The sequence below is a fragment of the Balaenoptera borealis genome (genome assembly GCF_965194805.1).
Source record: "Balaenoptera borealis genome assembly, chromosome: 11".
Classification (NCBI taxonomy): domain Eukaryota; kingdom Metazoa; phylum Chordata; class Mammalia; order Artiodactyla; family Balaenopteridae; genus Balaenoptera; species Balaenoptera borealis.
In genome coordinates this window covers 70,787,107-70,812,077 of record NC_138868.1, presented here as the reverse complement: position 1 = coordinate 70,812,077, position 24,971 = coordinate 70,787,107, and the positions used below count along the sequence as shown (strand labels likewise).

The 24,971-nt window shown below is 36.1% G+C and overlaps 1 protein-coding gene across 7 annotated transcripts in view; it reads right to left on the bottom strand.

Annotated features, from left to right (window-relative positions):
- Positions 1-24,971, bottom strand: part of DEUP1 (deuterosome assembly protein 1) — a 230,290-nt gene that overhangs the window by 4,243 nt on the left and 201,076 nt on the right. For all 7 annotated transcript variants that reach the window (XM_082340465.1, XM_082340466.1, XM_082340464.1 and 4 more), the window contains 2 exons: positions 16,904-17,055; positions 11,037-11,151 (listed from right to left, as the gene is read on the bottom strand). In XM_082340465.1, the coding sequence (XP_082196591.1) occupies positions 11,037-11,151; positions 16,904-17,055 (267 nt within the window). The remainder of the gene's footprint in view (positions 1-11,036; positions 11,152-16,903; positions 17,056-24,971) is intronic.

The window sequence follows — 24,971 nt, the reverse complement described above, 5'->3', positions numbered from 1 at the left end:
GACCTGGCCCCACCCAACAGCCTGTAGGCTCCAGTGCTGGGATGCTTCAGGCCAAACAACTAAGTGCACAGGAACACAACCCTACCCATCAGCAGACAGGCTGTCTACAGACTAAAGAACCCACAGCCGCCTGTGGACACACCCCTAGACAGGGCCCAGCCCACAAGAGGGCCAAGACCCAACTCTACCTACCAGTGGGCAGGCACTGGCCCCTCTTGCCAGGAAGCCTGCACAAACCTCTAGATCAGTCTCACCCACCACAGAGCAGACACCAGAAGCAAGAAAACTACAATCCCGCAAATCCCGCAATGCAGGCCGCCTGGGACTAGCTGGGCCCTGGCCCTGCCCAGTAGCAGGCCAACGCAACCTTCCAGACACCTCGGACGCCATAGTCAACTGCCTCCCCCCGCCCCAGTGATCTGAAATGAGCTCTGGGATCCCAGGGCCCTGCAGCCAGACTCTAGGAACCAGCTCTCCCTGCCAGTAGTCCAGCACTAACCCCAGGATCTGGCTTTACCTGCCAGTGAGTTGGCGACAGCCTCAGTCTTTGGGACTCTGATTCCACCCACCAGTGAGCCAGCACTAGCCCCAGGGCCCCCTAGGATTCCACAACCAGCCACCTTGTGACCAGGCCCCACTAAACAGCAGCTAGCAGCAACTGCACAAGGCAGGGCCTGGCAACCGACCAGACTAGGGGCCAACCAAGCCTACCAGACCACCCACATAGCCTGTCATAAGAGAAGGACCCACCCATCCCTCTTAGGGGAACCCCTAGAGCATATACCATGGGTGACAAGAGGGGAGTGCACTGCTCGGATGCATAGGATGCCTTCTCCAAGGTCGAGAAACAACTTACCAACCACATACATAAAAATACAAATAGCAACTTAGACAAAATGAGGTGGTAGAGGAGTATGTTCCAGACAAGATAAATCTTTAGAAGAAGAACTAAGTGATATGGAGATAGTCAGTCTACCCGAGAAAGAGTTCAGAGTAATGATCATAAAGGTGATCAAAGAACTCAGGAGGAGAATGGATGCACAGAGCAAGAAGTTAGAATTTTTTAACTAAGAGTTAGAAAACATAAAGAACAACCAAACAGAGATGAAGAATACAATAACTCAAATGAAAAATACACTAGTAGGAATCAATAATAGAATAAATGATTCAGAAGAATGGATCAGTGAGCTGGAAGACAGAGTAGTGGACATCACTGTCACCAAACAGAAAAAAGAATGAGAAGAAATGAGGACAGTTTAAGAGACCCCTGGGACCACATCAGGTGCACTAATATTCACATTATAGGGGTCTCAGAAGGAGAAGAGAGAGAAAGTGCCCAAGAAAATATCTGAAGAGGTAATAGCTGAAAACCTCCCTAACCTGGGAAAGGAAATAGTTACCTAAGTCCAGGAAATGCAGAGACTCCCATACAGGATTAAGCCACAGAGGAGTACACTAAGACACACAGTAATCAAAATGAAAAAAAAAAAAGATAGAGAATACTAAAAGCAGCAAGGGAAAAGCAACAAATAACATACAAGGGCATCCCCATAAGGCTATCAGCTGATTTTTCAGCAGAAACTCTGCAGTTCAGAAGGAAGTGGCACAATATATTTAAAATAATGAAAGGGAAAAACCTACAATCAAGAATACTCTACCCAGCAAGGCTCTCATTCAGATTCAATGGTGAGATCAAAAGCTTTATAGACAAACAAAAGCTAAAAGAATTCAGTACCACCAAACCAGCTTTACAACAAATATTAAAGGAACTTCTCTAGGCAAAAAAGAAAGGCCACAACTAGAAATAAGAAAATTATGGAAGGAAAAACCTCATCAGTAAAGGAAAACATAGGAAATCATCCATACACAAAGCTAGTAGGGAGGTTAAAAGACAAAAGTAGTAAAATTGTCTATATCCACAACAAGCAGTTAAGGAATACACAAAACAATTAGATGTAAAATATGATATCAAAAACAGTAATTGTGAGGGAAGGAGAGTACAAATGCAAGGCATTTAAAATGCGTTTGAAATTAAGAGATTAGCAACTTAAAACAATCATGTATATATGTAGACTGCTATACCAAAACCTCATTGTAACTACAAATGAAAAATCTATAATAGATATACACACAAAAAAGAAAAAGGAATCCAAACATAACACTACAGATAGTAATCAAATCACAAAAGAAGAAAACAAATGAAGAAAAGGAAAAAAAAAAAGACCTACAAAAACAAATCCAAAACAATTAACAAAATGGCAATAAGCACATATATATCAATAATTACCTTAAATGTAAACGGACTCAATGCTCCACCAAAAGACACACACTGGCTGAATGGATACCAAAACAAGACCTGTATATTTGCTGCCTACAAATTACCCACTTCAGTTCTAGAGACACATACAGACTAAAAGTGGGGGGATGGAAAAAGATATTCTATGCAAATGGAAATCAAAAGAAAGCCAGAGTTGCAGTACTTATATCAGACAAAATAGACTTTAAAATAAAGGCTGTTAAAGAGACAAAGATGGACACTACATAATGATCAAAGGATCAATCCAAGAAGAAGATGTAACAATTGTCAATATATATGCACCCAACGTAGGAGCACCTCAATATATAAGGCAGATGTTAACAAACATAAAAGAAATCGACAGTAATACACTAATAGTGGGGGACTTTAACACCCCGCTTACATCAGTGGACAGATCATCCAGACAAAATCAATAAGGAAACACAGGTCTTAAATACCACATTAGACCAAATGGACTTAATTGATATTTATAGAGCATTCCACCCAAAGGAGCAGAATACACATTCTCTTCAAGTGCACATGGAACATTCTCCAGGATAGATCACATGCTAGGCCACAAAACAAGCCTTGGTAAATTTTAGAAAATTGAAATCATATCACACATCTTTTCTGATCACAACATTATAAGACTAGAAATCAACTACAAGAAAAAAAATTGCAAAAAACACAAACATGTGGAGGCTAAACAATATGCTACTGAACAACCAATGGATCACCAAAGAAATCAAAGAGGAAATAAAAAAATACCTAGAGACAAATGAAAATGAAAGCACAGTGATCCAACACCTCTGGGATGCAGCAAAAGCAGTTCTAAGAGGGAAGTTTATAGCAATACAATCCTACCTCAGGAAACAAGAAAGATCTCAAATAAACAACCTAACCTTACACCTAAAGCAACTAGAGAAAGAAGAACAAACAAAGCAAAAAGTTAGTTGAAGGAAAGAAATCATAAAGATCAAAGCAGAAATAAATGAAATAGAGACTAAAAAAAAATAGAAAAGATCAATGAAATTACAAGCTGGTTCTTTGAAAAGATAAATAAAATTGATACATTTTTTTTAGCCAGACTCATCAAGAAAAAAGAGAGGACCCAAATCTTAGAAATGAAAAAGCAGAAGTTACAATGCAACCAACACCACAGAAATACAAAGGATCATAAGAGACTACTATGAGCAACTATGTACCAATAAAATGGACAAACTAGAAATGGACAAATTCTTAGAAAGGTATTGATACAGTCTCCCAACACTGAGAAATAGAAAATATGAACAGACCAATTACCAGTACTGAAATTAAATCAGTAATTTTTAAACTTCCAACAAACAAAATCCAGGACCAAATGGCTTCACAGGTGAATTCTATCAAACGTTTAGAGAAGAGTTAAGACCTATCCTTCTGAAACTATTCCAAACAACTGCAGAGGAAGGAACACTTCTGAACTCATTCTGTGAGGCCTGGTATCACCCTGATACCAAAACCAGACAAAGATATCACCAAAAAAAGAAAATTAAAGACCAATATCACTGATGAACATAGAAGCAAAAATTCTCAACAAAATACTAGGAAACAGAATCCAACAACACATTAAAAGGATCATACACCATGATCAAGTAGGATTTACCCCAGGGATGCAAGGATTCTTTAATATATGCAAATCAATCAATGTGATACACTATATTAAGAAATTGAAGGAGAAAAACCATATGATCATCTCAATAGATGCAGAAAAAGCTTTTAATAAAATTCAACATTCATTTATGATAAAAACTCTCCAGAAAGTGGGCATAGAGGGAACATACCTCAATATAAATAAAGGCCATATAGACAAACCCCCAGCTAACATCATACTCAATGGTGAAAAGCTGAAATCATTCCCTCTAAGATCAGGAAAAAGACAAGGATGTTCACTCTTGCCACTTGTATTCGACATACTTTTAGAAGTTCTAGCCACCAATCAGAGAAGAAAAATAAATAAAAGGAATCCAAATTGGAAAGAAGTAAAACTGTCACTGTTTGCAGATGACATGATGCTATACATAGAAAGTCCTAAAGACGCTACCAGAAAACTACTGGAGCTCATCAATGAATTCGGTAAAGTTGTAGGATACAAAATTAATATACAGAAATCTGTTGCGTTTCTATACACTAACAAGAAAATATCAGAAAGAAAATTAAGGAAACAATTCCATTTACCATCGCATCAAAAAGAATAAAATACCTAGGAATAAACCTACCTAAGGATGCAAAAGACCTGTACTCCAAAAGCTGTAAGACACTAATGAAAGAAATTGAAGACCACACAAACAGATGGAAAGATATACCATGTTCTTGGATTGGAAGAATCAATATTGTTAAAAATGACCGTACTACCCATGGCAATCTACAGATTCAATGCAATCCCTATCAAATTACTAGTGGCATTTTTCACAGAACTAGAACAAAGGATTTTTAAATCTGTCCCCAAATAGCCAAAACAATCTTGAGAAAGAAGAACGGAGCTGGAGGAGTCAGAATCCCTGACTTCAAACTGTACTACAAAGCTACTGTAATTAAAACAGTATGGTACTAGCACAAAAACAGACACATAAATCAATGGAACAGGACAGAAAGCCCAGAAATAAACCCATGCACTTATGGTCAATTAATCTATGACAAAGGAGGCAATAATATACGATGGAGAAAAGACCATCTCTTCAATAAGTGGTGCTGGGAAAAGTGGACAGCTACAGGTAAAAGAATGAAATTAGAAGATTCTCTAACACCATATACAAAAATAAACTCAAAATGGTTTAAAGACCTAAATGTAGGACCAGATACTATAAAACTCCTAGAGGAAAACGTAGGGGAACACTTCATTTCAGGCACCCACTCCCATGGTCATATTCTTGACATTATCATCAGTGATAACTGCATTACTTACTAATAAAGATTTTATGCAACCCACCTATTATCCTTCCATCTGACTTAGTCTAGTATTCCCACTTTCTCATATCATCCATTCTTTTCTAACTCTGCTCATATTCCATATCCATTATGAAAACCATTCAGCAACTTGTCCCTCCCTATATCCTGGCTCTATCCTAGGTATTTGGTAAAACCCAGGCCTAATTAAACTGCCTGCACCATGCCTGTACCTGAGAAACTGAATGCTGGACAGGTGGATGGAGGAGAAATTACATTACCGTACAGACTGGTTTCACTTGAAATTCATGACCGCAAATTCAAATGGTTAGTTAGCACTGCCTGGCCATTCTACTGCACTTCCCTAGTACGTTCACTTTCTCACTCATGGCATTGTGGCCTTGCCTCTTTCTCAGGTGGGAACTCCTTCATCTCTCCACACCACCTGCACCTGGAGCCATATTTTAGGCCATACTCTGTTTCAGAGTCTTCCTTCTACCTACACTGTGGATTCTATTCCTTCTTACCTGCTTAATGACTTTGCTTGTACAAATGAACCTCATCCCTCCCTGGGTCCCACCCCACCTCTTTCACCATCAAACATTCCTCCTCTCCTTGAAGATTCCCATTGGACCACTAAATGTTATGGTCTAAGGCTTTGTCTTGGGACAACTTTGCCATTTATACTCTTTTAAGTATTATCAATCAGTCTGATAGATTTAAGTATCAGCCTTATGCTGATTACTCCCATATTTTATTTCCAGCTCTGATCTCTTCCTTGATTACCAGGTTCACATATCTATTGCTTATTTAATATCTCCATTTGAATGTTTAATAAACACTTTAAATTTAAATGTCTAACCTAGAAATCATGATTTTCTCCTCTAACCCTGGCTCCTTCCTAGTCTTCCATGTCAGAGAGTGGTACGAGCATCTACCTGAGGCTCAGGCTGAGATCCTAGGAGTCATCTTTGAGTCCTCTCTTTCCCTCGCTCCCATAGCCAATCCACTGTCAAGTCTGATCTCTCCAAAACGTTTCTTGGATCTAACATGTGGTTCCACCTCCACCATTCCCAAGCCAGCATCATCATCCCTTGCTTCGACTACTGAAATAGCCTGACAATTGTTCTCCCCACTTCTACCTTTGCCCATCTATAATTTATAATTTATTCTTTATTTGGCAGTCAAATGGATCTCTTAAAAATTTTTAAACAGATCATATACTCCCCCACTTGCAACTTTCCCATGGCTTCCCATTGCTTTAAAATAAAATCCAGATTCCTTCCCATGGCCTACAGTCTCTACATACCTGGACTTCCCCTGCCTACTTCTCTGTCCCCATTTCATTACATTCTCTCTCTGTCCTTCTAAGCTCCAGACCACCCCATTCCCCTTTTCTGCTTCTCAAACTTACCAAACTTCTTCCTGCCATACAGATTTGTACCAGTGGTTCCCTCTGCCCGAAGCTCTCTACTTCCAGATCTTTGCAAGGCTGGATCTTTTTTTGTTACTTAGGTCTCATCCTAAATGTCCCCTCCTCAGTAATCATTTTCCTGGCCACTCAACCTAAAGTCATCCCCCACACTCTCATCACTTCCTATCACATCGTCTGCTTTCTTTTCATCATTTTTTATAGCATTTATAACTTTTTGATATTTTCTTATTTGTTCATTTGTTTCTAGTCATTAACTGTTCCCTCTTTTTTGAGATAAAATGCACATAAAATAAGATTAACCATTTTAAAATGAACAATTCAGTGGATTTAGCACATTCACAATGTACTAAAACCACACCTCTATCTGGTTCCAAAATATTTTCATCATCCCAAAAGGAAACTCTATACCCATTAAGCCACTGCTCCCTAATCCTCCCTCCCCCTTTACTCCTGGTAACCACCAACCTTCATTCTGTTTCGATGTATTTACCTATTCTGGGCATTCTGTATAAATGGAATCATATATGACCTTTTGTGTCTGGCTTCCTTCACGTAGCATAATATTATCTGGGTTCATCCACATTATAGCATATATCAGTACTTTACTCCTTTTTATGACTGAATAGTATCACACCATGTATACATACCACTCTTTGTTTATCCATTCACCCATTGACGGAGTTCTCCTCTTTTTTTCATCAGTCTATAGACTTGTCTGTCTCATCAAAGATGTGTTTAGAACAGAACCTGCCATACAGTGTGTGCTTAATACATGTTTATTTTATCAGTGACTGAGTGAATGATGAACTCTAGTATTTAAGGGACAGGTATAGTAGGGAGAAGCTTGGAAGCAGACTGGGAAAGAGTAACCAGAAAGGCAGTAGGGGAATCAGTGGAGAATAGCATCTTAGAAGTCAGAGAACATAAGAGTATCAAGAGAAAAGGATTAAGGAAGATGAGTTCTTTAAACTGTGTATTTAATTAACAACTAGGATGTCACTGGTGGTCTGAGTAGGAACACTATTGATGTAGAAGTAAAAATTCAGCAGTGGATGGAAATCACTGGACCCAGAACGGTGGGTTGGGCTACGTCTTTCAGGAAACTCTAGGGCCACCATCACATCTTAAGTTCCCTGTGCCCAGACCTACAACAGTAGAGAATTTTCTTTCCTGGTTGACTCTGTAGTTATGAACTCCTCAAAGGAATAATGTAGAATTTTAGAGGTGGAAAGAAACCCAGTGTTAAGTTATACAACAGATACTCTTGAATGCTTTTTGTGCCTGCTAGTGCCAGGCACTGTTTTAGGTGTTGGGGTTAAAACAGTAAACAAAAATTGAAAAAAAAAAATCCTACTTTAATGGAGCTTAAGTTCTAGAAGAGGGAGGCAAACAAACCAAATATGGTAAAGTGCTATGGAAAAACAAAAAGTAGGAGGACGGGACAGGGAGTCTACAAGGGAGGTGCTACTGTAGGGTAGCTGCGCAGGTGTTTCTGATGAGGTGATATTTGAGCAGAGACAAATCATCCTAAAATCCTAAAATCATCTGCTATTAGAACAATGAAGCATTTAGCAATTTATCCCTTTTTTTTTCTCTTCCTGGACTGGAGTATGTGCTTACTTTGGAGTCCTTAAAGATCAAACTTTTGTTGATCAAAATTTGCTAAGTCCTCTTAGATGTTCCCTTAGCTTAAATGAGGAAGTTTATTTACTTTACTTTACTGTTATGGAATTTTATTCTGTTCAAATAATTTTGGCATTTTATGTTGAGATGAAACAAAAGAGCATTTTTTTATGTTGAGATGAAACAAAAGAGCATTTCAGGGCTTTAGAGATCTCTAAAACATCCAAAGTTAATGGATTTAAGTCTTCTTCTTCCACAATAGCTTAAATCTTACTACCAGTCTCTCCCAAAGAAGGTGATAGATTCCAGAAAAGCAGAAAAGTACTCATGGGATGCCTAACCAGTTTAAACATTTTCTGGGGTTTTTTTTGTTATTGTTTATTTTTATAATTTGTATCCAATAGTAGTATATCATGGAGAGGCACTGAAAAATTACATAATACACTTTGAATATAAGCAAAGGTAACTGCTAAGAGTACTACTAGTTTCTGAGGTGAAAAACCTACATATCTTTTAAAAATCTGTGATTATTATGTTCAGTAAATCAAATCACAAGGTAGAAAATTTCAGCAAAGAACTGGAAACTAAAAAGAAAAATCAAATGAAAATCCAAGAACAGAATAATAATAAAACTGAAATTAACCTACATGAGGCCACTTCCTCAAGGCTGGGAGAGGTGGCTCTTTTATCTTATGCAGAGAAACCAACACAGAGAGTCAAGGAAAACAAAGAACAGAGGAATATGAAATTTAAAACCCTTCCCACCTGTTTTATGAGGTCTGCATAATCTGATACCAATGCTTGACAAAGACAACAAAGAAACATTACAGACTAATTCCTCTCATGAACATAAAGCAAAAATTCTAAACCAATATGAACAGACCAAAGCCAGCAATCAAGTGTGGTTTATTCTAAGAATTCAAAGTTGGGTTAACAATCTAACGTCAAGAAAAAAACACCACATTAACAGAGCAAAGGAGAAATTATATGGTCATTTCAATAGCAGTGGAAAAAGCATTTGATAAATTCAATATCAACTCGTGAAAACAAATTTAGCAACCTAGGAATAAAAGGAACTTTCTTAATCTTTTAAAAGGAACCTACAAAATATATATAGCAAATATTACTTACAATGATGACATATTGAATGCTTTCCCTTTGCAACTGAAAATACGAGAAAGATGCTGGCAATACCACTTTTACTACTGAACATTCACTAGAGGTCCTAGTGTACAATAAGGCAAGAAGAAGAAAAGAAAGGTATAAAGATTTGAAAGTAGGAAGTCTAACTATCATTATTTTGATTCTGAATATAGAAAATCCAAAGAATCTACAGAACTGGAAAACATGTATAAATTCAATTGAATATTTCCATGCGAAAAGGGACTGAGGTCATACCTTGCACTATATGCAAAAATTAATTCCAGGTGTATACTTAAGTAAAAAATAAAGAGTCAAAGCTTCCAGAAGATAACATAGGATAATATTTTTTATAACTTTGGGACAGGCAAAAGCTTTAAATAGGACACCAAAAATATTAAGCATAAAGGAAAAGATTCATAAGTATGAATGTATTAAAATTAGGAACTTCTGGTCATCAAAACATTCCATTAAGGGAAGAGGCAAGCAGGAGTGGGAGAAGATACTTGCAATACATATAATCAACAAAGGGCTTATATCTAGAATAGACCAAGAACTCCTATAAATCAAGAAGAATAAAGAGAATCCAATAGAAAATTAGGCAAGAAAATCAAACAGACACTTTACAAAGGAGGATATCAAAATAGCCAATAAATTTATGAAAAGGTGCTCACGTCATTAGTCACCAGGAAACAAGAATTAAAATCACAATAAGATGTTGCTACACAGTGACCATAAAAGCTAAAATTAAAACCAATAACACCAACTGTTAGAAAGAATATAGAAAAGGAGAATACTCACACACTACTTGTAGGGATATGAACTGACTCAAACAGTTAGTTAGGAAAACAGCTTGACAGTACCTGCTAAAGCTGACCTTATGCATATTCTGTAACCTAGCAATTCCACTCTTAGATATAGATCCAATGGAAATATGTACACATGTGCACCAAAGGACACTTGCAAGAATGTTTTTAGCAACAGTATTTGTAATCGCCCAAAACAGCAATAATTCAAATATCTGTCAAGAGTAGAATGGATAAATTGTATCAGTATCATTATATAACAGTATCATTATATACAGTATTTATATACAATGTAATACTATAGAGAAACAAAAATGGATAAACTACAGCCAACAATATGGATGATGAAATGCTCCTTTTATTACTTGGGTGGTAGTTACACTGCTGTGCTCCCTTTTCAATAATTCATCAAGCTGTCCAATTCTGATTTGCACATGTTTCTGTATGTATGTCAGAGTCAATAAAAGAGTTTTTTTTTAAAAAAAAACAGGCACAAAAAAATCACTTGTAGCTCTTTCAAATATACAGATCTTTGAGGGGTCTTAGAATGTGCAGAGGTGACTTGCATTTTTTTAAAAAAAGAGTCACCAGTAATTCTGGCCTGTTCTAGAGGTGAAATACTTCATGAAACATTATGGATTCTTTCCTTCTATAGGTAGTCATGGCCAAATGACTCACAAGACCCATCATGGAGTCCTATTCAAGGAGCAATGTTTTTTTTTTTAACCACTATGTACACATCAGTATACCAGTATCAGTGTAAGAGTAATCACCCTATAAAGGAAAAAGCAATAACCAATAATCAGCAACTCACCATTGGGAATACTTCATCATCACTAACCAAAGGACTTGTCATTTCTTTGGTTTCAAATGGCAAAGGTGGCAACGAAGGTGTTGCACTTTTGTTTGGCTCACGATCGTGGCTAAATCTGAAAGAGAAGGACTGGTTGTCGTTATTGCTACCAAGGACACCTGCTTATTTATGGGGCTAAGGATTTAAATTTCTCTGATACCTAACTGCAAGGAAAACACAACAAAACGTTTGGGCTTGTTATCTGGGTATTTCTTGGAAAATAATTTTGCTGATAATTTCTATTCCACTTAAAAGACTTAGAATAATTAATAATGAAGCAGAAAACTTTTGTAATTGTTAAAAAATATTCTGCCATTCTTATTGCCTACGTTGCTTCCCTTTCTGTGTTTTACTGTTTTATCTCTTGGCCATTTAATTAAATAATATTAAACCAGTTTGAGAAAAATTTCAAAACAGTTAACACGGCTGCCCTTGACAGTTCTAAATAGACACTCTTTTTTTTTATTCTCTATTTCACTTAACCTCACTGGCTTTCTTAGCAGAATTATTTTTTTTTTTTATGCTAAAATAAGTCTCTGTATAATAATAATTCTAATTTCTAAGGAGCTTAATAATTTATAGTATGTTTTCAATTTACATCATCTCCTGAACTCCTCCACCCTTAGTTGTATGACCTTGAGCAGGTGACTATATCTTTCTGTGACTTTAATTTTTTCATTTATAAAAAAAAGGTTGTTACGAGAATTGAACTCCACAATTTGATGAAAGGCGCAGTATAGAATTTGCTGTTTGTGCTAAGATATGGGGTAGAAGATGAGACTGAATAAAATACCAGTGAGATTTTAAATTTTGGTATACTGATGAAACAAATGAATAATAAAACAAAGAAACAAACCAACTTACCCTAAAATTTTACACAAAAAGGTCCTAACAGTAGGGGCTGTTTGGAGCTAAATAAATATTTTTTTCTGAACCTTAATTCATGAAAATGGGGTTTAAATTTAATCAAAATCATCAAAGACCATGAAAACATAAAAACCCCTTGAATTTAAAATTATTTATTTATTTTTACTGATAATTCAAATTCTCCACAGGTATTGATTAACTGTTTTCAAAGTCTTCATATTTTAACTTCATACAGTTCAGAAAGGTTACATTCTTTTCCTCTGTTCTTATCCAAAGACTATCTATATAAACTTGTTTTTTATTATGCAAACATTTTCAAAGCTATGCATACAAATAGCAATAAAAGGTAAGTGAGGCATCTGTAAATTAGTACATAAAAACAAACACAACATGCTTTACATTTTTACTTATCTTGAAATAGATCTTTTTTTAAAAATCCATTCTTCCAAACCATAATTACCATGGAAACAGAACAGCAAATTAAACAGAAATAACATGGTTTATGATGTGCACAATAAAATGAAACATCCCACGATTCAAATAGAATTACAACAATTGCCTAGTACATCTGCATACAATCTTCAGCTGAACCTTTCAATTTGAGCGAGGCTACCATCTATACTTCAAAGCACAGTGGGGGAAAAATAAGATAATTATAGAAGTGGTTCAAGAAATATACGTCTCTCTATAATCTCAATTATACAGAGAATTCAGGGAAAGTACTATTTGTCTTAAATTATCTAAATAATTATCTCAATTATCCATTTGGCTTTGGATGTATAGATACAATTTTATGGTCTTAACTACTAAAATTTATATATGAATATTCTCTTTATTGTAAGATCAATAAAATGTAGAAATTGAAAGGAAAGACTGCATTATGAAGTAAAGTACTTTTGCTTTAAATCATCTTTATATCTAAGTTGTTCTTCTAGAATACAGCTATTCAAATACTTCATAAAACCACCTTGCAAAACACGCTAAGAATATCAATTTAAAAGCTATCTTAAAAATTATTTCAGAAGGCTTTTAATACACTCTCACAAGCCGGTCTGTTCAATTAGCTTTTCCGCAGGCCCCATTCTAAGGCCTCTGCGTACTTTGCCAGGAGTGCAGGACCTGGCTGCTTTGTTGGGAAGCAGAACTCTACCCAACTTGAGTCGGCTTGAGACCTCAGTCACCTCTGCACAGTTTACAGAGTTGTCCGACTGTACATCCAATCCTGGCCCTCCATTAATTTTATAACCCTCCCTGGGTTGTCGCATAATATCCTCAGCATGGAATAGGATCCCTGCACAAACTATGCTAACTTACCTGCTTCCAGCCTCGCCTTCTAACACTCCACATAACGCTCCCTTATTCTATGAACTACTCATTATTTCCTGGCCTAGAACTCCTTCACCTGCTGTGTTTTTCTCCTGATTAAGCAACACCATGGTGCCAAAATTTACTCAACTTACTTTTTTGCTTCTAACCAGCTATTCATTCCTTGACAAGGGATCCTGTAGAGTGATTAAGACAAACCTGACTTTGTGGGTTTTTAGTATTAGAAACTTTTAATTTATTGACTAGATTTGCTTGTGATTACCAAAATCTTTCCGGTACATGATATAAGTTTTAAAGCCGTATATGCAGTTTTAAGTATGAATCGCATATAGAGATAAAACTCCATTTATTATAAAACTAATTTGCCATTAAAATTAGTTGTATATTAATAGCTCTGGATACCACTACTCTAAGTGGGAATGTAAATGATCCTTAAACTTCAAAACTCTAACTTTTAAAACATTTAATACATCCTCACCAATTTCATCTCATTCATTAATTTTTTTAAAGTGCTGAATAACTTTCTTATTGGAAAGTAAATCCTTTGGAATATCCTAAAATGCTTCACATTTTAAGTGGATGAGCATGAAAAGTTTTCTTATCATTTCTAACAGGAGTGAAAAACAACAACAAAAACTGAGTTACCTCCAAGTGGATAGAAGATTATTTTAATAATACAGTATACAAATCTTCCTCAGGTAAAAGCAAGAAGTGGCTAAAAATTAGACTACAGACTTAAAAATTTTGTGGAACGTTATCTTTATATACCTTTACCTAAAAGCTTTTTCCTTTCTAAAATAACTTAACATGACCTTATTGCATTAGCCATTGATATGTAAATATGACTATGTATTTTTTTAAATTATTTTCTGCCTAATCAATACATACAGCTTTCACTATTTGACTTCACTGAGCCGTGCTGTGAGGGAAGGAAAGCACACTGCCTTTTTCGCTTGCTAAAATTAATAGGTATGTGCTTTACAGTTCTCCACTGGTGAGTACACAGTGTCCTTGCCTCTCAACAACTCTTTCCCTATAGTGGGTTTTACATGGTAATAATTTATTCAGAACATTTGAAATGCTGTTTCTTAAAAAAATCAGGTCACTGGAGAACACTGAAATCAGACAAGCCATTAAAACAAATTTAATGAAACTTTCAACAAATCAGACTGGCAGGACACAAGGCTTTGCAGCAGGAATAGTCGCCCAAACTGCTTATTAAGATAGTCTCCTGCTGGGCATTTTACCTCTTACGCTGCTCTCTGTGTCCCCTACTGTCTTGTTTTCCTTAGGCATGTTTAACACATTCCCTACTGCCTGGCAAAGAGAAAAGGGAGCAATCCAAACAATAAAAACACTCTTTAAAAATAGTAAAAAGCAGAGTGGCTGTCTTTTTGTTTAAATAACAACACCTAGTACCTTCATCCAAGGCTTTCAAAGTTATTCCCAACAAGCAAGAATAGGAAACAATGTTGTGCATCTAATGGGCGCTCAACACAGACCAGTGACGAAGATACACTGGAAGACCCTTTGTAATATAGGGGCCTGCTTTCTCCTACAATGAGAACCTATACACATCGGGTGGTGAGTTGACCCATGGAGAAATGAATCCATAGACTAGGGGAAGCACTTTGTAAAGAGTTCATTCTATATTAGAAAATACATTCTTACCCTCACATGAAGATTAGGCCCCTTTGGGGCTTCCCTGGTGGCGCCGTGGTTGAGAATCTGCCTGCCAATGCAGGGGACACGGGTTCGAGCCCTGGTCTGGGAAGATCCCACATGCCGCGGAGCAACTGGGCCCGTGAGCCACAATTACTGAGCCTGCGCGTCTGGAGCCTGTGCTCCCAACAAGAGAGGCCGCGATAGTGAGAGGCCCGTGCACCGCGATGAAGAGTGGTCCCCGCTCGCCGCAACTAGAGAAAGCCCTCGCACAGAAACGAAGACCCAACACAGCCATAAATAAACAAAGAAACAAACAAACAGATTAGGCCCCTTTGGACAGATTTTCAGTTATACTGGCCGGTCAATGTGGGCACGCTCACCAGAGAGCTGGCCCCTGGTGTGGCGCAGCGCCCGCTTTCATCCCCCCCACACCGCTTTTGTGCTGCTGCTCCCACCCCATCACAGCACCCCACGCACAGTGCTTTTTGTGGGTAGCGGCCAGTCTTCCCTCATTCCCTTCCCTAACCACCTGAAGAGGAGTTATTACTTTAGCACTTCTGAATGCTTTCTGTTTCTTACATCAGGTTAGAATATATCCCTCTAATACATACAGGGCTGGGGCGGTGGAAGTGGGAGAGAATCGTACTACATCCGCAAGAATGCTGAGCAGACATTTTTAGTACAGCCCCTGGATTTATGGATTTATCTACCTGTAGAACTGGACCCCTCAGTTACAAAGATGAGCCTGGCATCACTCCTCCCCAACAGGACTACCTTTTGAGGAAATGTCAAGATTCAGCCATTTGTTTATCCACCAAAATATACTTTTTAGGTACTGTGAGTTGTTGGAGCAGTATTAACATTATTATAAATACTAACAATTTTGTTAGTAATAATAACATCAATAATAATGGCTAACATTTAGGGGACTATATATTTTACATGGAACTATGTTTTCTCCTATAATCCTCAGAAAACCCCTATAACTATTATCTGTATTTGTCAGACGGGCAAACAAAGGTTAAGTGAATTGCCCAAAGTTGCAAATATTAATTATATTTTATGAAAACAATATGTAAAGTTTTCATGCTAAGTATTATGAGCTTCAAAGCAAAAGTTGTATTGAAGTTGGGTCTGGACTTATTAATTTACCGTTTCTCAGCACCATGGAATGTTAATAAATCAAATAAGTTTGGGGAATGTTGCACATCATACCTGTTCCTGGAAACTCACAATGTAATTAGCAATATTAATGGCTTTGAGAAATCCTGTAGAAAAGAAACTTGTTTGTCTTGCTGAGCATTTTCCAAGTATGGGGAAATGGTGAAAGAACTCCAGAGACAGTTCTGACTCCATAAATATTTTACTAAAGTTGAAGAAATTAGCCAATTTTATGGCTGATGTATTTACTTAAATTTTGAACTAAGACATTTTAAAGAGCCTGGGGATAATGAGGGCAGCAGATATTGATTTTCCACACTTTTCTTTTCATACAGAAAAGACCTCTCTTACACATCCATAGATTCTTTCCTATGAAATGACCACAGTTTTTCACCACTGCTGGAGTGTCAATATAAAGTGTATATATATTTGAAGTTAAGTCAGACGTGATATCTTCCTATATTTTGATGTAAAATATAAGATTACTTATTGGTATATTTTGTATGCCACATCAGGTTCTAAGAAGGGTCTGAAGTGACGAAAATTCATTTTAACACTCTACCCATTTCACTGTTATACTTTGAAAGCTATTGGCAACACAGAATTTCATATAAAACAGTATATCTAGACTATTGAATTATCACCATAAAATAAATTTTAAACAACTGAAGAGAAAGTATATAAAATTATAATTTGAATTGTTTAAAAATAATGTCACTTAAATGTTTGTACATTTATGTCCTTATGTAATGGTGTCAGCATACCAATCTTCATTTTTTCCCTTATTTTTTTGGCTCTGATAGGCATACCTTCCTGTTTCTTCGTAGGTATTTTGGTTAGCCCATGCTGATTTTCCACTGGCATGAAGTTTTGCAAGGTCATTTCGGAGCCTTTCATTCTCATATTCCAGTTTGTTAATAGATGTATGCCTTGAGTTTTCCCTGTTAGTGAAGTTCATACTCTAGAGAATAAAATAAACTATCATTGAAAAAATTGTTACTTACAAGTGACATATGTTTTCTGTGCATTTGGACACACGTTGGAAAGACCCTTTAATTTGAGTCAAGTGATGTAGCTCTACTCCTGTGTGCCTCCTAAATGCCTCTTCTCACCCCCACCTTCTCACAACACAGGTCCTCAGGGACAGCTGCCACTGAACACATCACAGTAAAAGGGGTACACACACTACTACCCACGCTCCAGTACAGAAAACGCTCACCCCATGCATTACTGTTCTCTGCAGCTAGAACAAATTGGCTAGATAAAGGAGTTTTTGTGTTTATAGGGTATGCCTTCTAGTGCTGATTAATAATGGAACCAGAATTAACATAGCTTTCAATTTTAAAAGATTTTTTTCTGATTAAAACAATACGTGTCATTACAGAAAATCACACATCAATTCCCCACTGTTGGGTGATGCAACAAATTATATACTAAATCCATGTAGACTGGGATATGATTCTGGACCATTCTATACCAAGATCATTAGATCCTGGTTGAGACCGTGCCAATACCACACAGTCTTGAGCAATGTAGCTTCATGATAAAGTTTTACTCTCTGGTATGGGCAACCCAATTTTAATGTCTTCATAAAAGAATAAGCAACATATTTAAATCACAAAATGAGAGGTTTAGAGCAAGAAGAAAGATTCCTGATGCTGTTTTAATTAAATGCTGTAAGAAGTTTCTTAGGGAGAGTCTAAACTTTTCTTCTCACAAAATTTTAAAAAACAGGATATATACTCACATAAAAACTAATGAAAATGCTTTAAATGACCCCATGTAGTCCTTTATAGTGTTATGATTCGAATACCTATGAATTATTTAGTTGCTAATTAAACAATAGCTCTCTGCTTTCAGAAGGATAATATTTTAGCACAAAAAGCATAACATGAGTAAAATATCTTTTGAAGCTACAAATGTCTATGTTTAAAAGCTCATAAGACTATAGTTGATTATGGCTTAGAACTTTCATTTTTAAGTTTCTAAATTTAAGGCTTTGAGTGCCATTTCATATGGGCTGCCATGCCATAAAGTCATTCAAAAATTTTTGACTAATTGCACATTTAAAATTATTCATATACTATCATATTAGTATCAACATTGATAAGTATAGAAATATATATGAGGCATTTAAAATGTTTACCTATTTGTTTTATTTTTTGCTTCACAGGCAAAGTCTGTTTATTAAAATTTTTGTTTACTGCCTAATGTATTATAGAAGTTTATGAATTTTAGAAAGATCTTACTTTTGAATGAAAAAATAAAGTGCTCCAGGAGATCAAGCGTCCTCAAAACAATACAGCAAGGGTTATATACTTATATGTCTATTGACCAAGATGCCCTTTGGGAAAGAAGGGCCATTCAAGGTATTTCTCTGCTTGTTAGGCCCTTGCCTTTAGTATATCTCAACTTTGCTCATTTGAGATACACTGGTGCATATAAAAGACCAGTCGATAATCTGCTTTAAAAGAGAAAGGATTGTTTATTCTAAAATTAGAGCAGATTTGTGATAAACATAAAGGAGGCAGATCTTATAAAATTTGCCCTCATAAGGAGAATACTCATATGCACAGATCTGTTTGAAAAAGATCTTGGAAAAGATTCAAAATTTTACTCCTAAAAAGACATCTACTAGTCAAAATATATAATTCTTGATGGTCTGCTGCTCTGTTACAAGTTTATTCAAAAATTTTCTATAAAATTAGATTTCATCTGTGACTCTTTGGCCCAGTGTTGGTTTAAAGTAATTAAGAATGATAGTAATGATTTTTTTAAAAACCCAGAATTTTCTAAATGTACCAAAATTAAATATGTTGTGAGCATGACCTGAAAGAATTACACAGGTAATGTATTTACACGATTTGTATTTAAAAGCGTTTTCCAGTTTCCTGGACAACATTTTCGGGCTCTCTCATTTTATTCTGTTCCTAAATACTTTTCTAGGGATTTCAGAAATATATCCTCCACTAGATGGTTATCGTGCATTGATTAAACTTTACCTCTGTACTGCTGGTGGGTTCTTTTACAGGCCCATTATCTCAATTTCTTGTGTTTTTCCCCCCACATTTTAAGGTTTCATAGTTTTAATCGACTTTTTTTCTTGAAATGGAAAAACCTGCTGGTGCCTGTTTACTTGAACTCACTGGCTCGAGGCCAGTTGAGTTGCTGAACTGTCTGAATGATAGTACTTTGTATGTGCACTTTTTCTCTTAAATTCATGTGTATTCTACAATAGTAATTAGGCTAACAAAGTACTTCTACAAAAGGACTGGCTTTAATCATGTTAATTTAAGGTTACTATATTAATTTTTAGTATGTAAATGGATGTCTTAGATGCTTATGAGGGTACAAATTTTTTATGCTGTTATTTTATTTAGCAAACTTTATGGATAGTGAAAGGCAAATTAGTCTTAAAAATTACCATAAATTCTGAGTTCTGATTAAATCTAACTTGATGACACCTTCATTAAATAAAAGAAAATTTAACAAATACAAATATAGGTCTAAATAAATACAGAATCACAAAAAAACTATCATGATAAAATTGATTCTTCATTATTTACCCAGGAGCAGAATAAAGATTAAACCCCTCACTTTTCTCCATACAGTCAAGTTTTTGCACAAAAAAACCTCTTGCTAATACTGTTCCTATTCTAAGTATCTCACTGAAACCGGAGGAAAACTTACATAACAGGTGGATAGTCCCAACAGTAAATTCTCCAGAGGAAAATGGGGGTGGCCACAGCCCCAGGTATGCAATAGGTAAGAACTGAGTGCAGGGCTGCTGTTCCTACCTGGGTAGGTCCTACCACTGGGTGGGTGTCATGTTTCAACCTTTTTTTCCCCTAAGTGTAAATAATCAGGGAGTTTCACAATTAATTAAGCAGAAAAGTTCTCAAAGCTCTAGTTATTCAGAAATGACCAACTTTTATATCAGTAATTCCACTTGTCTAGGAAGGAAAAAATAATTGTTATTTTAATATTATACAAATACTACATATTTTAGAAGATCTAAAAATAATGATGTAAATATTATGTTTCTTATTGCCTGAGGTAAAGTTTCAGCACAAATTATTTAATTGTATGTTTACTTATTAATTTTAGTTATTTCAGAGAGAATTAACTATCTAATTATGGGATTTTAACATATAACAGATATGAGTTTTCTTTATTAAATCTTTAAACAGATAAGTGCTAAATAAGTGACAATAGATTATAAAGGCTTAAAGAGCCAAGAGTCATATTGAACTCTTTTTTATTATTCAATAGACACAAGATTTTTCTCTTTGGGCAGTGGCTTGACTATTTCAATTATCAAAGTCAATTCCAAATCTTCATATATAAAAAATGGAGAGCAATTATAAAGTCAACTTCCTATGAGGGGAATGTGTTCAAGATGGCATAGTAGGAAGACCCTGAACTCAACTTGTCCCAGGGGCACACCAAAATTACAACTACTTATAGAGCAACTACCTATGAGAACAACCTGAAGACTAGCAGAGAAGATTTTCCATGACTAAAGTTATAAAGAAAGAACCACAACGAGACGGGTAGAAGGGGTGGAGACACGGTATAGTCAGGACCCACATTCTTGGATCAGCAACTTTCAAACTGGAGGAATATCATAATTGCAGAGGTCCTCCCCAGGGAACAAGGGGTCTGAGCCCCACATCAGGCCCCCCAGACTGGGGGTCCTGTACTAGGAAAATGAGCCCCTAGGATGTTTGGCTTTGAACACCAGCAGGACTTATGTTAAGCCAGAGGGCTGTAGGGAACAGAGACTCTGCTCTTCAAGAAAACACACAAAATTTCTCATGCTCCAAGTCTCAGCACAGAGGCAGAGTTTGAAAGGATCCGGGGTCAGATAAACTTGCTAATCTTGGAGAGCCTCCTGGAGAGGCAGGAGGCAACTAGGACTCCCCTGGGGATGGTGATACAGGTGGCAGCCATTCTTGGGAGCTCATTCTACCACATGGACACCAGCACTGGCAAGCACCATTTTGGAGACCTCCCTCTAGCCTCTTAGTGCCAGGGGTTACCTGCCCACCAGCTGGTTGGCACCAGTCCCAGGACTTCATGGGCTGCACATCCAGCTGTGCCAGGACATGGCCCCACCTATCAGAGGTCTGGAAACAGCCTCAGGCGCCACAGGCCCCATGAAAACAATGAACAAGATGGCAGTAAGCACATACTTATTAATAATTACTTTAAATATAAGTGGCCCAAACACTCCAATCAAAAGACACAGAGTGGCTGAACAGATTAAAAAACAAGACCCATATATATGCTGCCTACAAGAGACACATTTCGATCTAAAGACACACACAGACTGAAAGTGAGGGGATGGAAAAAGGTATTCTATGCAAATGGAAATGAAAAGAAAGTTGGGGTAGCAATACTCCTATCAGACAAAATAGACTTTAAAATGAAGACTATAACGAGACAAAGAAGGACATAGCATAATGATAAAGTGATCAATTCAAGAAAAAGATATAACAATTGTAAATATATATGTACCCAACATGGGAGCACCTAAATACATAAGCAAATATTAATATAAAAGGAGAAAGTGAAAGTAATACAATAATAGTAGGGGACTATAACAACCTACTTACATCAATGGACTCATCATCCAGACAGAAAATCAATAAGGAAATACTGCCCGTAAATGACACACTAGAGCAGTTAGAATTAATAGATACATACAAAACATTTCATCCAAAACCAGCAGAATACACATTCTTTTCAAGTGCACATGGAAAATTCTCTAGAATAGATCACATGCTAGGCCAGAAATAAGTCTCAATACATTTAAGAAAATTGAAATTATATCAAGCATCTTTTTTGACTACAATACTATAAGACTAGAAATAACTAAACGGAAAACTGTAAAAAAAAAAAAAACAAAACCATGCTATTAAACAACAAATTGGTCACTGAAGAAATAAAGAGAAAATACAAATATCTGGAGACAAATGAAAATGGAAACACAACAATTCGAAATCTATGGGAACGAAGCAAAAGCAGTTCCAAGAGAGAAGTTTATAGTGATACCAGCCTACCTCAGGAAACAATACATATCTCAAACAATCTAACCTTGCACCTAAAGAAACTAGAAAAAGAAGAATAAACAAAACCCACACTTAGCAGAAGGAAAGAAATCATAAGATCAGAGCATAAATAGATGAATTAGAAGCTAAAAAAAATAGAAAAAATTAATGACACTAAGAGCTGCTCCTTTTAAAAGATAAAAAATTGATAAATCTTTAGCGAGACTCATAAAGAAGAAAAAGAAATACAGCCCAAATAAATAAAATCAGAAATGAAAATGTAGAAATTACAACTGACACCACAGAAATACCAAGGATCATAAGAGATTATTATGAGCAATTATACACCAATAAAATGGACAACTGAGAGGAAATGGATAAATTTTTAGAAATGTACAATCTTCCAAAACTGAATCAAGAAGTAGAAAATATGAACAGACTTATTACCAGTCATGAAATTGAATCAGTAACCAAAAAACTCCCAACAAATAAAAGTTAAGGATCAGACAACTTCACAGGTGAATTCTACCAAACATTTAAAGAAGAGTTAATGCTGATCCTTTTCAAACTATTCCAAAATATTGAGGGGGAAGGAATGCTTCTGAACTCATTCTGTGAGGCCAGCATCAGATTGATGCTGAAACCAGACAAAGACACCACACATACATATACATACACACACACACACACACACACACACACACACACCCCACAGGCCAATATCACTGTTGAACACAGATGCAAAAGTCCTCAACAAAATACCAGCAAATCTAGCAAAACAACACTTTAAAAAGATCATACACCATGATGAAGTGGGATTTATCCCAGGGATGCATGGATGGTCAATATCTGCAAATCAATCAATTTGATACACCACAGTAACAAATTGAAGAATAAAAGTCATGTGATCATCACAATAGATACAGATAAAGCTTTGACAAAATTCAACATCCATTTATGATAAAAGCTCTCCAGAAAGTGGGCATAGAGGGAACATACCTCAACATAATAGAGGCCCCATATCACAAACCCACAGTTAACATCATACGCAACAGTGAAAAGCTGAAAGCAATTCTTTTAAGATCAGGACCAAGACAAGGATACCCACTCTTGCCACTTATTTAACATAGTACTGGAAGTCTTAGCCACAGTAATGAGACAAGAAAAAGAAATAAAAGGATTTCAAATTGGAAAGGAAGAAGTAAAACTGTCACTGTTTGTAGATGACACGAAACAATATATAGAAAACCCTCAAGATGCCACCAAAAAACTATTAGATGTAATAAATGAATTCAATAAGTTTCAGGATACAAAATTAATATACAGAAATCCTTTGCATTCCTATACACTAATAATGAACTATCAGAAAGAGAAATTAAGAAAACATTCTCATTTACAATCACATTAAAAAAATAAAATACCTAGGAATAAATCGACCTAAGGAGGTGAAAGACCAGGTATACCTGGAAAACTATAAGACATTGATGAAAGAAATTGAAGATGACTGAAACAAATGGAAAGATATACTATGCTCATAAGTTGGAAGAATTAATATTGTTAAAATGACCCTATTCCCCAAGGCAATCTACAGATTCAATGCAATCCCTTTCAAAATACCAACCGTATTTTTCCCAGCAGTAGCAGAAATAATTCTAAAATTTGTTCAGAAATGCAAAAGACCTTGAATAACCAAAAAAAATCTTGAGAATTGAGAACAAAGCTGGATATATCATGCTCCCTGACTTTAGACTATACTACAAAGCTACTGTAATCAAAATAGTATGGCACTGGCAAAAAAAAATAGTACATTGATCAATGGAACAGACTAGAGAGCCCAGAAATAAATCCACACTTATATGGTCATTAATCTACAACAAAGGAGGCAAGAATATACAATGGGAAAAAGACAGCATCTTCAATAAATTGTGTTGGGAAAACTGGACAGCTACATGCAAAAGAATCAAACTGGACTACTCTCACACCATGCACAAAATAAACACAGAATGGATTAAAGATTTAAATGTAAGACCTGAAACCAAAGAACTCCTAGAAGGAAACATAGGCAGTATACTCGTTGACACTGGTCTTAGTAATATATTTTTTGGATCTGTCTCCTCAGGCAAGGGAAACAAAAGCAAAAATAAACAAGTGTGCTTACATCAAACTAAGAAGCTTTTGCACAGGGAAGGAAACTATAAACAAAATGAAAAGGCAGCTTAACAAATGGGAGAAGATATTTGCAAATGATACATCTGATAAGGGGTTATCCAAAATATATAAAGAACTGATACAACTCAACATCAAAAAAAAAAACTGATTAAAATATGTGGATGTCAATAGACATACAGATGACTAAAAGACATGAAAAGATGCTCAACATCACTAATCATCAAGGAAATGCAAATCAAAACCACAATGTGATCATCTGTTAACACCTGTTAGAAAGGCTATCATAAAAAAGATAGAAAATAACAGGTATTGGTGAGGATGTGGAGAAAAGCAATGTTCGTGCACTACTGGTGGGAATATAAATTGGTACAGCCTCTAAGGAAAAAAATATGGAGGTTCCTCAAAAAATTAAAAACAGAACTGTCATATGATCCAGCAATTTCACATCTGGGTATTTACCTAAAGAAAACACAAACACTAACTCAATAGCCAAGATACAGAAACAACCTAAGTGTCCATCAATAGACAAATAGATAAAGAAGATGTGGTGTATATATACAATGGAATATTACTCAGCCATAATTTTAAAAAAATGAAATCTTGCTATTTGGGACAACAAGTGGATCTAGTGGATGGATCTAGAGGCTATTATGCT